The sequence below is a fragment of the Cynoglossus semilaevis genome, chromosome 20, assembly GCF_000523025.1.
Source record: "Cynoglossus semilaevis isolate Cse_v1.0 chromosome 20, Cse_v1.0, whole genome shotgun sequence".
Taxonomy (NCBI): domain Eukaryota; kingdom Metazoa; phylum Chordata; class Actinopteri; order Pleuronectiformes; family Cynoglossidae; genus Cynoglossus; species Cynoglossus semilaevis.
In genome coordinates this window covers 12,089,534-12,102,101 of record NC_024326.1, presented here as the reverse complement: position 1 = coordinate 12,102,101, position 12,568 = coordinate 12,089,534, and the positions used below count along the sequence as shown (strand labels likewise).

Sequence of the window (12,568 nt, the reverse complement as noted above, 5' to 3'; positions counted from 1 at the left end):
AAAATGTTTTGTGACAGCTTCTCAACTAAATCTAATCTTTATTCCATGTTTTATTGATTCAGACCTGGTCAGACTAATTGTTGTTATTTCTAGTTTCCTACATGACTCCAAAGAAGGTTTCCAGTACTTTTTCAGTGCTAGAAGACAACACAGTGTTTGGTAAACATAAAAAAAGAATTTTATTTTTTCACTGGTAAGAAAAGAAACCATTTATTGATGTGAAAATAGAAAAAGAAAATCCATCATGAATGAAGTTTGCTTAGAATGTTAGACATAAAATGCACAGCATGCAGGAGGCAGGGAAAGACTGAACAGGTTGTGAGTCTGCTGCAGTCCTGCAAAGAGGAGTCTTTTGTGTTTGCTTGATCTGGATGAGTTGAAGGTGAAGAGGAGAGGAAAAGGAGGCGTTACAGTGAAGGAGCAGAGACATCAGAGTGATGTGGATGTTCCTTGAATGCAGCAATAATCTGCTTGGAGAAGGATGAGAAAAAAAACATCTTCTCTGGACCACATTCCCAAGACCTGGGTGGAAAATTGTGAATGTGGAGAAGGAAATCAAAGAGAAAGGAATTGCAGGAAGAAAGGACACTTAGTTCCAGTATGAAAATAAAGAGCTGACAATGTCCCACAGCAGCAGCAGAGGTCCAGCTCCAGTAGAGCAGTGGTCGGTGTCCACCCTCAGACAGATGCCGACTTCTGGTTATTCATACAGTTTTCCTGGCAGTCAGGACTCTGACTATGGAGCCCACGCCTCCTACCGCTAGAGCCTGAAGAAAAATGGTGTCATCAAGTCACTTACTATTTGTTTGTTTTTTTAATTATTTTTTATAATTCTCTGATTTGCTTCTGTGTGTTGTGTACTTCTGAGCGCCTCTGTACCTTTTCATGCCACTGCAGCAGCACAGCGCTGCTGTTGTCAGAGGGTTTTTCAAAGCCTCTGTAGATGTATTTCATCAGCAGGTCCACGCCAGCACGGTCCAGTGAACCCACAGCCTTCTCTATGTCACTGCTCTTAAAGCTGCTCAACACTTTGACCACCAGCTGCTCTGCTCGCTCCTGAAAAGACCAGAAACAGTCAGTTATGATTAATTGACGACCATCTCTGTCCTAAACACTGCTGCAGAATCAAACTGCAATACCTTGGATTGGTTCTTGGAGTTGATTGGTGGATTTTTTAGCACAGCGTGGAGTGCACCATTCATGTTCCCTTTGCAGAACAAAGTTAAGGATTACAATCTTCTGGACATATTTTTGTTCTAAATGGAAATACTTGACGGCTGGATGCTGGTTTTGGAGGATCACAGGGTAAGTAGGTATTATAAAGTCATATGCATATCGTGTTTTGTTCTTTAATCTAGACTAATCCACACAGTCCCACTTTGAAACGCCACATGTTATCGATCACCCCTGTATTAGCATCTTCAGTGACTGAACCAGTTAAAGCGACCACACCCTCTGACTGTCAAACACCGGAAACGGTCACTGACTTATACCTTTATCGAGTTCTGCTATCTACACTTTTGTAAAGGTTATATGATCAAATATTATATTTATAATTGAGCCAACCCTTTGAACGTTTACTGCAACATCGCACTTTACTAAGACAAACCTATACACTACATAGTATATATATCTGATGTTAGCCGTCAGCTAAGCATAAAGGTTACTCGAGGGTAATATTAAAGTAATTAAACCTGTGATTATTTCCTTATTGGAAATAAAGGACGTTACACATAATATAAAGTGAACATAAAGGATATTGTCTGAGCAAAGCGTCAACTTCTGCTTCGTCCGGACCGCCCTGGCTGTCTCCTGCCTCTTCTTCGTCTACAAACTTATTCTCGTCATATTCGTCCACATCGACTTTCCTGAAGCGGTCGGAGAGTGAATTCTTTGACATTGTTGTGCACAGAGTGTATAATCTCCAAAAGAAAAGCGGAGGATGAAAAAAGGCTGCGAAAATGAGCCGCTGAGTTGTCGGGTTACTCTGTACTCACTTCCTGCTTTTGGCTTGTTTCTCTTCCTGGTTTGTTCGAATATTTACACAACAAGTGCGAGAAAAACTACTACCGCCGTCTAGTGGCAAGGAATGCGAATTGTTTTATGAGCGATTATTCCTCAATTAAAATATAAAGTAGCCTAACTCAAAAGACATACAAACAAATATTCTAATTTGTTATTTGTTTAAGGATCGGAGAGAAGCCGGTCTAAATTTCATTCTACACGTACAATAGATCTATTTTGTTCTATTCTGTTCTATCATATTCTATTCCAAAAACAGCAAACTCAGGATTTTATCTTTACTCACACAAAGACCTTTTATGTACAACCTCAGGTCTGCAATGTTTTAAGAAGAGTGTAAACAGTGTCTGTTTGTAAGTGTTTGCGTAACTCTGTGTCTCCCCCTTCCAATCTGTGTTTGTTTTGGGGCTTAGTCAATCCTGGAAGCTTTAAAAAACAACATTTTCCCCTATGTGGGTCAGAGGATAAAACCACTGGACAGAGGTAAGACTTAATGCTCAGGCTCAGATATTCTTTAGTTGTTTTTAATACTGCTATGTTCTTTGAAGGCTGGCTGAAATATTCTCACTAACCTTATACCTACTAAATTATAAGTAAAGGCTTTTTTATATATAGAAAAATAATTCTAGCAGTATATGAGTAGCAAAATAATATGCTAAGTTGTTTGAATCTATTCACATATTTTATTATTATTGATTATTAACTCTACTGGAAACATTGTAGATTTTTTCTGTAATATTTCTTAAAGTTTTTTTGAATTATACAGATGAGAGGTAAAGGTCTGACCAGGGCTTTGTTTACGGGGTTTTACTATTGATGTTTCTCTGTTCCAGTTCTTCTTTATCTTTTGGCCTCTTTCTCTGTTTGATTATACTGATAGTTCACTCAGCTCCTTGTCATTTGAACTGCATGTAACGTGAAAGGCGAACGGTTGGTGAAGGTGAAGTGTTGATTTGTTATTTATATTGTTATATAGTTAACTCTTGACTTCCCGCAGTAAAAACCAGTAGTACAAAAATGTGCACAATGTCTTTGAGATGTTTAGGAAGTATATGTAAATTGTTTTGCTGTTGTTAGGGAGGAACGATGCGCTGCGTCTCTTTTCTGTGGCTGTGTGCAGCCATACCAGGGGTGGTTTTCAGCGCACACACCACTCTGCTGGTGGAGGGGGACAGAAATGTCTCCAGGATCTGCAAACCTGCCCCTCACTGGGAGATTCAGGGGCAGGCACCCATGAAAGAACTGCTGGGGAATGTAGTGGTGGTGGCTCTTCTGAAGGCCACCTGACACTTCTGTCTCACTCAGGCCTACAAGTAAGTACAATGGGAACGTTGAATAAAACGTCATAGAGGACGTTTCTGAACCTTTCTTTAACCTTTTTTATTTGTCAGAGTCTTTTGTGCAGATCGGCTATTTTCTTGAGCCATTCTTCTTCTGCGGGAGAAGCTGTAATAGGTTAATTATAAAAGGAATTTAATTTATAAAAAGTCGATGTTGTTAACGCCCTGTATTTTGTCTGTTCTCTGTAGGATTGGAGGCCTGCGTGACAAGCTGAATCGCAGCAACCTCACTGGGGTGTCTTTCATGATTGTTAACGAGCAGGAGGCAGAGTCCAGGGCCATGTATTGGGAGCTGAAGAGAAGAGCGCCACCTGACGTTCCTGTCTATCAGCAGGGACCCTTCCAAGACGACGTGTGGGAGACTCTGGATGGTGACAAAGATGACTTCCTAGTATATGACAGGTAAGACCTTAATCTAGAGTGTGTTATGAATTTAATTAATTTCATATTATACCATCAATATAACACACGAATAGTGGACAACAAAGTGCATTTGATAGAAAATAAAAAAACAGTGACTCAGTAAATGCGTATTAAAATAGATATTAAAGCTGCAATATACCAATATATCGTTAAAGTAAACCATTCATCACTTGACAACGGGAGATCGGGCGTTCTACAGACGGTGTCATACCCTGTCTGTCCACATGAGGACACCACTGACCGTGGATATTTATATATATTTATATTTATTAGTGAACCCTTAAGACAAATCACAAGTAACATCTGGATTATTGTTGTCTTTCTGCTCCGTCTTCAGGTGTGGTCTCCTCACTTTCCACATCGTGCTGCCCTACAGTTTCCTGCAGTACCCCTACGTAGAGGCTGCAGTCAGGGCCACATATTTGAAAAACATCTGCAATTGCTCTGTGAGTGTTTAGTGAGTGGGATTTGAAGAAATAAGAGCAATATGTTTTTAACTGACGTTTAATATCAAATCTATGATTAATATGTTTACAGCAGCCGCTGAATAATCCTCTCCCTGGAGTCATGAAGAATGAAACAGCATCCCCCTTCAACCAAACAATCACATTACCCGTAACTCCGCAGGACACTGACATTGAAGAAGGAGGTGACGCAACTGTAAGTCATCAACCACCTACTCAGCATCATCACCAGCAGAACCAAGAGTTGTCCACCTCACAAACCAGTCATAAATAACACAATAAGTTGAATTTGGTCATTGTTTTTTTAATTATTTTTTTAATTTTTGATGTACAGCTACCGTGTTCATTTTTGTAGTTTCAATAACCTAGTTTATATTTTGACAGATGTACTGAGCAGACAGGACAACCGGTTAGCACGAGAGCTAAAAACAGCTAACCGGAAGTAACGCATCAATTTAGTGTCCGTCTGAATGATTTTACAGCAGCAACAACGCCGTTTCATTTGGTAATACGTGCTCAGTTAAAATTATGAGAGTACGTTAACGTGTAACAGTCTCAAAACAAATAATGTCACGCGTTTCTAAAGTTTGCCATTACAACGAAAGTGCACCGATTGAGTATAAAGCAGCAAAAACAGCTGTTAGCTCGTGAGCTAAAAACAGGAAACTTGTGTTCGGATTCTGCACGTGTGCACCAGACACTGAAAGTCTCAGACAAATGATAAATCCGAGTTAAGCCAAACCTGACATTTAACACTAAAAAATATAATTAAACAATTTATACTAAATTTAACATATTTTATTCATATCGGTGGCACAAAACATATAATCAGTAAAGAGTTGCAAAACCTTTATACTACATTGTTTAATACTGAAGTTAAACCATCTATGTTACAATGTTATTGGCAGATATTAAATATAGAATTAAAATAAATCTGTGTTTGTTAAACTCAACAAATCCTTGTTAAATCACAGATTTTTTTTTTCCATTAGTGCTATGAAAATAAACAAACTTGGGGTTTTATTGAAAACATTTTGTGATTCAAGAACATTTTCACTGCTGTGCTGAGTTCTTGGGTCTGTGTGACAGTAATTTAGAGTGTGGTTGTTCCTAATAGCTCCACGCTTCATGCCTGTGTACTCTGTGTGAATAAACCAGCAGCTCCACCTTTGTCTTCTCCCGTGAATGAAGTCTGCAGAGTAAAACCTGCCTGCAGGAGGCTGCTGACTGATGTGTGTGGAGAGATAGAGGTCGAACCTGTAGTTGTCTCTTTTTGTTTTTTACATATGGACAGGGTGTGGTGTGTGGACTACAAAGAATGAATCTCATTCAGGTTACAGTCTTAAAGTATCCTACATTGTTGGTCCTTGAACAGCAGGATGAATTCAAAAGAGAAAACTAAATGAATCATTTATTCATTTTCTGTCAGAGCTGTAATTTACCCTCTGTCGTCAACAATTTGCTCTTTGATTCAGAAAGTATTACCGTATGATAGGTGTGCTTTCAATATACACATTATTAAAAATATATATCATTAATATATATATACCTTATATATTTACAAGTGATTTTGTAGTAATTTAAATACTGTAAAACTACAAAGTTTTTCTTTGTTTAATAAATATGTGACAATGTACTTTTTGTATTTGTATTTATTATATTTTTGCATGTATTTAAATCCTTATAGCTATACAGTAGTATAATTCACATTATATATATATATGAAATATGATCTGTTTCAGCCTAGTTCATTTTATTTTTAATTATTTTTTGCACATTTGGGGAACGTCTTAAACATTTCTCAAAACCAACAGACTGCAGAAGCATTGAACAGCATGTGATTTGGCATGAGGTATTGGTCTGTAAATTTAGTTACTCATTGTCAAAATGATTCACATTTTACGGGGTAGAATTGAGATTGGGGGGAAAAGTTGAATTATTACCTACTATTAAAGTGTAACCACAAAGTTGCATCATCTACAGGACAATGAAACTTTGCCCACTGGTGTGAGGGGCTGAACCTTTTTTCTTTTTAAACTTTGAGACGATGAATAAAACCGTAAATGCAAATCAATTTTATCACTTTCACTCTCACATTACAAAAACGTAAGCTACAGGCAAACCAACAAACAGTAGAACTAAGTTCTACAGAATAGCAGTTTTATACCATACTGTACATGTATAAATGTGTATTTAAACACATAAAAACATTTGTTCCTTCAGGTTTTCATGTGTATTTAAACACATAAAAACATTTATCTTTCAATATTTGTGAGACTGTAAAATGGATCTGTTCCTTCAGGTTTTTCACAGCTCATGTCACTTTACTGGACATGCAGCACAACATTAGTTTTCTGTGTGTGTGTGTGTGTGTGTGTGTTTGAGAGGGGAAAGGGGGCAAAGAGAGTGGCAGAAGTGACAGACAGTGACAATAAAATGTCCGAGATAACAGTGTCTTTTTTATGGGATCTTGGCAAATACTGTACAATGTTTCATGAAGGACTTCAAGGCCATGCTGACCTCACTGTGTGTGTGTTTGAGTGTGTGTGTGTGTGTGTTGTAAAGGTATAATTGTAGTAATGAATGTAATAATGAACATTCATAGCCAACAAGTCAGTTCAAAATGTTTGGAGTCTTTGACTCAAAACTGAGAAGAGATTCCTCTCACTCATTACTTTTCATTGGGTGGAAGAGTGGTCAGTACTCTTGCCTAACAGCTATAATGTCAGTGGTTTGATCCCCACAGTTAAAAGTCTAGATTTTCCCTGGTCTCCTCATGTGTTTCCAGTTTGAAAACAGTCATCCTTTCAGGTTCTTTATCTTACGGCCTTTCCATTTCATTATGACTTCATTCACACATCCTTTGAAATGAGATGGATTTTGTCTGTTGAAGCAAACATGACCTTGAGTGTGTACTGTACCTGATTATTGTTATACAGGTGGGATTATCCTCTGTTTAAAGATAAACTGCTACAGATAGAGAGAAAGACCTTTCAAAGAACATTTTTATTTGATTTTAGCCTGTGCTGCTGTAAAAGAGCAGACCGTGATCGTAAAGTCATATCTGGAGAGTTCTACGACCTGCAGGTCAGCCACCAGCTAGCCACAAATAACAGTCAGCGCTTTATTCACTACCTGGGAGCATAATAAACTTTCATTCACTTCAGGGTTATTGCCCTTTCGTTTTAGCTGTTGTAAGATGATGATCATCATCTCCAGTTGTAATTTCTCTCCGGTGACATCACATGCAGGTATGGGGGGTTGTAAGGTATATAAACGGCAGCAGTCTTCCTCCCAGCACCTTGCATTTCCCTCAGCTTGCCTCCGGCTTCTCTGCTCGCAAACCTCAACCCACCTACAACAGCAAAAATGGCCTTCGCTGGACGATGGGAAACTGAGACCCAGGAGGGATACGACGCCTTCTGCAAAGTGCTGGGTGAGTTTGACGCCGAGTCTAAAATGTTTCATGGACACAGAACGTGTGTTCATCCTGCTGAGTCTCTGTTGTCTTCACATCCATCGTCCACCTGTGTCCAGGTATCCCCGATGACATCATCGAGAAGGGCCGTGACTACAAGCTGATCACCGAGGTCACCCAGGAAGGTAACGACTTCTCCTGGACTCAGATCTACCCCACGAACGCTAAAGTCACCAACAAGTTCACCATCGGCAAAGAGTGCGACATGGAGACCATTGGAGGAAAGAAATTCAAGGTAGAGATGAAGTAAACAACAACGACGATGATACGAAACGTGTTCCAGGGTGGAAGAATGTCAAAGGGATTGGAACTTATTGTAACCTTTGTGTTCTCAGGCCACCGTGAACATGGAGGGAGGCAAGCTGACCACGTCTTTCCCCAACTACCACCACGTCTGTGAGATCAGTGGAGGCAAACTGGTGGAGGTAAGAACACAGGCCGGTACTTCATAAAACGATGAAGAGAAATCCTCAGGTTTAGTTGGCAATTTTTTCTCTTTTATAGACCTCCCAGGCTGGCTCTGTTGTGTTGAAGAGAACCAGCAAGAAGCTTTAAGTGCTGACACTCTTCACCTCTTCAATGTAAAACAGTGACCTCAGAAATATGACAAATAAACTAAGATGCAAACTTCAACCTCAGTTTCCATCTGACCTCATGGTGTGTGTCTGTGCATTTCACTGTTGTGACAGGTGTAGGGATGATGATGATGTGGATTTCTGGTGAATAAGGACTCTCTGTTGTATGTGCAGCCATCCTCAGGTGTTGGCAGAGAAAGCAGCCGTTCAGGTCAGAGCTGTGGACCAGGCGTGTACAGAATCTAGCTGTGATCAACTCTTTTCAACCAAAGCATTTTACTCACATTTCATTCACACACCTGAAGGGAAACAAATTCATTTCCATAAAAGTAGCACACACTGTCGCCTTTAAAGGCTCCCAGCCAAGCAAACAGTCCCTTATTTAACCATCTCACTGCCAAGATCACTGCAGCAGCTCAGAGGAACGTCGTTAACTTGACCATGAGTCTGAATTCACAGCTTTATAAGTGGAACAAAGTCAATTTATGAATAGAATTCACATAGAATTCACTTTACCGTAGGACATAAATGTGTGTGTGTAGCAGCCTTGACTTCAGTGCTACCTTGTAATAAGACAAGTTTTTTTTTTTTTTGCCTTAGAGGTGGTGATTGTTTTGGTGTAATGTTGACTCTTGCCGGCACAGACGCAATCAAGGTCTCAGCCTCCTGGAAAATTAAGGTTGGAAGGCTCAGCACTGGTGCAATCACGCGGCAATATTACTTCCTTTATCCTGGCAGACAAAAAGGCCTAATTGGCTTCTGATTGGCCGTCCTGCTCACTTCTCTGATTGGTTTCTCCCGAAGCGAGCACAAGTGGAGAGAGAGCAGCTTGACCATCTCTGCGTGGTTTTTTTTCTTTCTGTTGTGTGATTCACATCATCAAGAACACTTGAAGCCAATCTACAGTATAATCGTACTTGGGAAGTTTCTGCCACTAAGAACCAACACCTGTTTGGTTAATGTGATATCTGTCTGACACATGCACCATAATAAAAGTAATAGATGGGTATTTTATTATTTTATTTTTTTACCACTAATGCAGTAAGTCAAATAAAAGTAAAAAGCTGTGTATAAGGCACTATATCTGTATATCATCGATAGAAAAGCCAGGCCATATAATCTCTAATATAGCAGCACTTACTTTCTCAGAGGGAGGTCTTCAGTTTACTATTGTAAAATCCAACTCAAACTTTTCACAATATATAAATATATGTTATATATTTATATAAGCAGGAGTGCAGCTTAGGTAAGTGCATCCCAAAGTGGGGGACGGCCCCCTCTTCAGGGGACTTTTAGCTATTACAGGAGGCACAGCTTGGTTCATCTTATTTCCTTTGCGCACTGAAATTTGAATGTGGAAAACTGTGACTTGACAATAGTCCTAATGCTGTAGAGAAAGACTGGGGACCATGGGTTTCTAACAAAGCACTTTAGAAAGACTGGGGACCATGGGTTTCTAAAGTACAAAGCACTTGGTAACAAAATTCAACTAAATGATGGGGTGTGTTTTATACAAAGGGCGTTTTTTGTCTGTGAGATACCGTAATACAATGTATGGACTCACACCACTACAAACTGGGTAAATGCTTTGTTAATATATGGCATTTATTTAACTTACAGAGCCGTTTTCTCATTCGACTGTACTGTGTGTTGTAGTTCTGCCTGTATTGTTCTGCCTGTCATCCATTAATCCATCAAATTCTCCATCCAGAGACGCTGACTCCTTGAGCCATGCAGTCTACGACAGGGCCTCACACCAGCAAACAGTTGTTGGCTTTGTTCCCATATCGGACTCTGCATTCTCCAGACTTGCCCCGGTTCCTTTCCATGTTTGATCCATGGGACGAGAGAACGAGCCCGCCTGCATAGTCCAGCGTCTGTCCATACATTCATCAATCCTACAAGTGGCTGACTCCTTGTACCCCCTCCAGCCAGAACAAGGGCTCTCTCTGGGGGACAGTAGATGGCTTTGTTTCCCCCTCACATTCCGCGGACCTGCCCTGTGTCCTCCACCCTGAGGCACGGGGCACTGCGAGGAGCTTGGGCTTCTCTTTGTCCCCGTTTCTTTTCCTCCTGATATTATCGCTCGTCTAACCTCCCAACCTCTTACCAAACTTTCTCTCTCTGAGTGAGCTCTTACTAAAGCCCATTGATTTGTTTTTTTATGGGTCGTATCATTGACCATTAACAGCCTCGCTCTCTTCTCACCCGCTCTCACCCTTTAACATCCGTTCTGTCTTTCACTTCCACACAGTCCTAAACTCACGTCCTCGGTGACAATTCCAAATGATCGTTTTTCAAGACTGTCTCGGTTTAGAGAGAAGTTCATTAGTCGACGACCTCGTGCATGTGGCTTAAATCTCTGATCCTTAATTGCAGCCATGTTTGGGAGAATGTGAATATCTGTGGCTCGGGGCCTGATGTTCTAATGACGCAGGGTTGTTTGGCAAAGCAAAATTCTTTCACTTCTATCTTTGACCACATGTTGAAACCCTGAACTTTCACTTTAAATGTATTTTCCTTTTCTGAACTAAGAATCAATTGTCAAGACTATGTGCTGTCACATGATTGGTCAACCTCCCAAACCACTCACTCAATTCTAAACACAAAAAACCTGAGCAGCTCCAGTGGCGACACCTACGGCCCACATCTATTCACCCATCCTGAGCGAGGGTGTAGGCCATAATTAAACATCGCAGCCGTGCTGGTGCACAATGGCACTGCACAGAGAAAGCTTTTATCACATGAATTTTTCTCAACAGGAGAGTGGGCAGTCAACCCTCTGTGAGCATTTAATTGGTTTAACAGCTGGAGAGAAAGGAGAGAATGCAGGAGGGACGGGGGGGGGCAAGAAAAGGAGGAAACAAAGGAGGAAACAAAGACAGGAGAAAAGTGTGAGTCACTGAGGATTCTGACAGGTGATATATTTCATGCAGCACTGGTGATAAACCCACTGTAATGATAACAAAAAGAATACAAAACAAAATAACACAACCCGTCAGTGGGAGTTTTTGAAAGTCTGTCTGTTGTGCTGCGTTAGGTTTGTGTTTGCTTTTGACAAATAAATGATCATCGGAGCAGAGTACTTCGTCATGGTGAGATCAATGTTTTTTTTTCATCTGGAGACATTTACTAATCCACTGTTTTGTTTGGAGACTGGCCCTCAGGGGCCAAGTTGGGCATTGCAAGTAGAGTAGTCAGTAGAGGAGGCTCTGAACAAATAAACTTGATTAAATCTAGATGAGTCAATCAAGTTTATTAAAACAGAATTGGCCTAAATCACATCACGTGTGTCCATTTTTAGATCATCTGTGGGAGCTGTAGATCAGGAGATGGTTCAGTTGTTTCTAACCGGCAGGGATGATTCAAGACCTACATACTAACAAACTCTGTTCAATAACTGTTTTATATTCTATCATAATAATACTCCTGGTATTTATGATAAACCCAACTGGGTTAAAATGATTGATTTCTTATTTTTTCCAGGCCTAATTCCAATACTCATCCTTGATTTTCTTTCTTGTCTCTCAACTTCAGGGTCTCCTGCTCCTCTTCTCTTCTTCATGTCCCACAGTTTGGTTTTTTTAGCTTCCTACTGCTGAATGTCCCTCTGGGAGCAGGGAGACTCCACAAAGCAGCAAAACCCAGAGTGAGAGAGAAAAGGGCTGCAAAAAGAAAAAGGAGAGAGAAAGGCGATGGGAAAACAGAGGGTGAGAGGTCGCAGATGAGAGGAGAGAACGCTGGGAGACAGAGCTTTAAAGTGAAGGGAGAATAGAGGACAGAAAAAGGCTGAGGGGACGACTTAAGAAGAAAACGGGCATTGAAAAAGGCAGGCAAATAAAAGTAGAGCAGAAAGAGAGATAGTCATCAGTGAAAAAGACAGAATGAAAGGAGGAGAATGGAGGCTGTGGAGAGGATAATGGAGGGAAAACAAAGATGCAAGGGTGAGCCAAGGCACAGTGTTGGAGGCAAGGAGGGATTGGATTTGACACAAGAGTATCCAGCAGAGTAAAAAGGTGGGGATGAGAAGAGGAAGAGACAGACTTGATAAAAAGAAATCAAGCTCTGAATAAAGAGGGAGTCACCGGGAGCCCGTGAGTGTGTATTGTAGGGGGTGGAGGATCATAAGAAGCTGCTAAAAGGCAGAGCTGCCACCTCTGCTGGGAAGAAGCCCTTTAGAAAACATTTCATCATCTGCCTGTGTGTGTATGAGCGGGAGGGGAAGTCGGGGGGGGGAGGGGGGGGTGGGTAATAACCCAAACACTG

At 40.7% G+C, this 12,568-nt stretch overlaps 3 protein-coding genes across 5 annotated transcripts; 2 read left to right on the top strand and 1 right to left on the bottom strand.

Annotated features, from left to right (window-relative positions):
* Positions 1 to 155: 155 nt before the first annotated feature.
* LOC103396629 (actin-related protein 2/3 complex subunit 5-like) lies at positions 156 to 2,035 on the bottom strand. Its single transcript, XM_008334783.3, has 4 exons — positions 1,761 to 2,035; positions 1,140 to 1,209; positions 880 to 1,056; positions 156 to 767 (listed from the first exon to the last, which is right to left on the bottom strand). Exons 1-4 carry the CDS (start codon positions 1,898 to 1,900, stop codon positions 705 to 707), a joined length of 450 nt encoding a protein of 149 aa, XP_008333005.1. The 5' UTR covers positions 1,901 to 2,035; the 3' UTR covers positions 156 to 704.
* Positions 2,036 to 2,428: 393 nt separating this feature from the next.
* Positions 2,429 to 5,885, top strand: selenop2 (selenoprotein P2). Of its 3 annotated transcripts, none has more exons than XM_017042249.2 (5): positions 2,429 to 2,505; positions 3,100 to 3,335; positions 3,552 to 3,764; positions 4,123 to 4,231; positions 4,326 to 5,885. In XM_017042249.2, the coding sequence occupies exons 2-5, from the start codon at positions 3,109 to 3,111 to the stop codon at positions 4,521 to 4,523; spliced, it is 747 nt and encodes a 248-aa protein (XP_016897738.1). In that variant the 5' UTR covers positions 2,429 to 2,505; positions 3,100 to 3,108; the 3' UTR covers positions 4,524 to 5,885. The 3 variants fall into 3 exon arrangements, with proteins under 3 accessions (XP_016897738.1, XP_008333004.2, XP_016897737.1); XM_008334782.2 differs by having other exon boundaries at positions 4,323 to 5,885; XM_017042248.2 differs by lacking the exon at positions 2,429 to 2,505 and adding an exon at positions 2,742 to 2,962 and having other exon boundaries at positions 4,323 to 5,885.
* A 922-nt stretch (positions 5,886 to 6,807) lies between these two features.
* LOC103396627 (gastrotropin-like) lies at positions 6,808 to 8,360 on the top strand. The gene is made up of 4 exons (XM_008334781.3): positions 6,808 to 7,685; positions 7,787 to 7,962; positions 8,063 to 8,152; positions 8,232 to 8,360. The coding sequence occupies exons 1-4, from the start codon at positions 7,619 to 7,621 to the stop codon at positions 8,280 to 8,282; spliced, it is 384 nt and encodes a 127-aa protein (XP_008333003.1). The 5' UTR covers positions 6,808 to 7,618; the 3' UTR covers positions 8,283 to 8,360.
* Positions 8,361 to 12,568: the final 4,208 nt, after the last annotated feature.

Coding starts and splice junctions, on each gene's coding strand:
- LOC103396629 (XM_008334783.3), bottom strand. CDS start 1,900: ATGTCAAAGAATTCACTCTCCGACCGCTTCAGGAAAGTCGATGTGGAC. Junction 1,057..1,139: donor ACTCCAAGAACCAATCCAAG/GTATTGCAGTTT, acceptor TGGTCTTTTCAG/GAGCGAGCAGAGCAGCTGGT. Junction 768..879: donor TGCTGCAGTGGCATGAAAAG/GTACAGAGGCGC, acceptor ATTTTTCTTCAG/GCTCTAGCGGTAGGAGGCGT.
- LOC103396627 (XM_008334781.3), top strand. CDS start 7,619: ATGGCCTTCGCTGGACGATGGGAAACTGAGACCCAGGAGGGATACGAC. Junction 7,686..7,786: donor CGCCTTCTGCAAAGTGCTGG/GTGAGTTTGACG, acceptor ACCTGTGTCCAG/GTATCCCCGATGACATCATC. Junction 7,963..8,062: donor TTGGAGGAAAGAAATTCAAG/GTAGAGATGAAG, acceptor TTGTGTTCTCAG/GCCACCGTGAACATGGAGGG.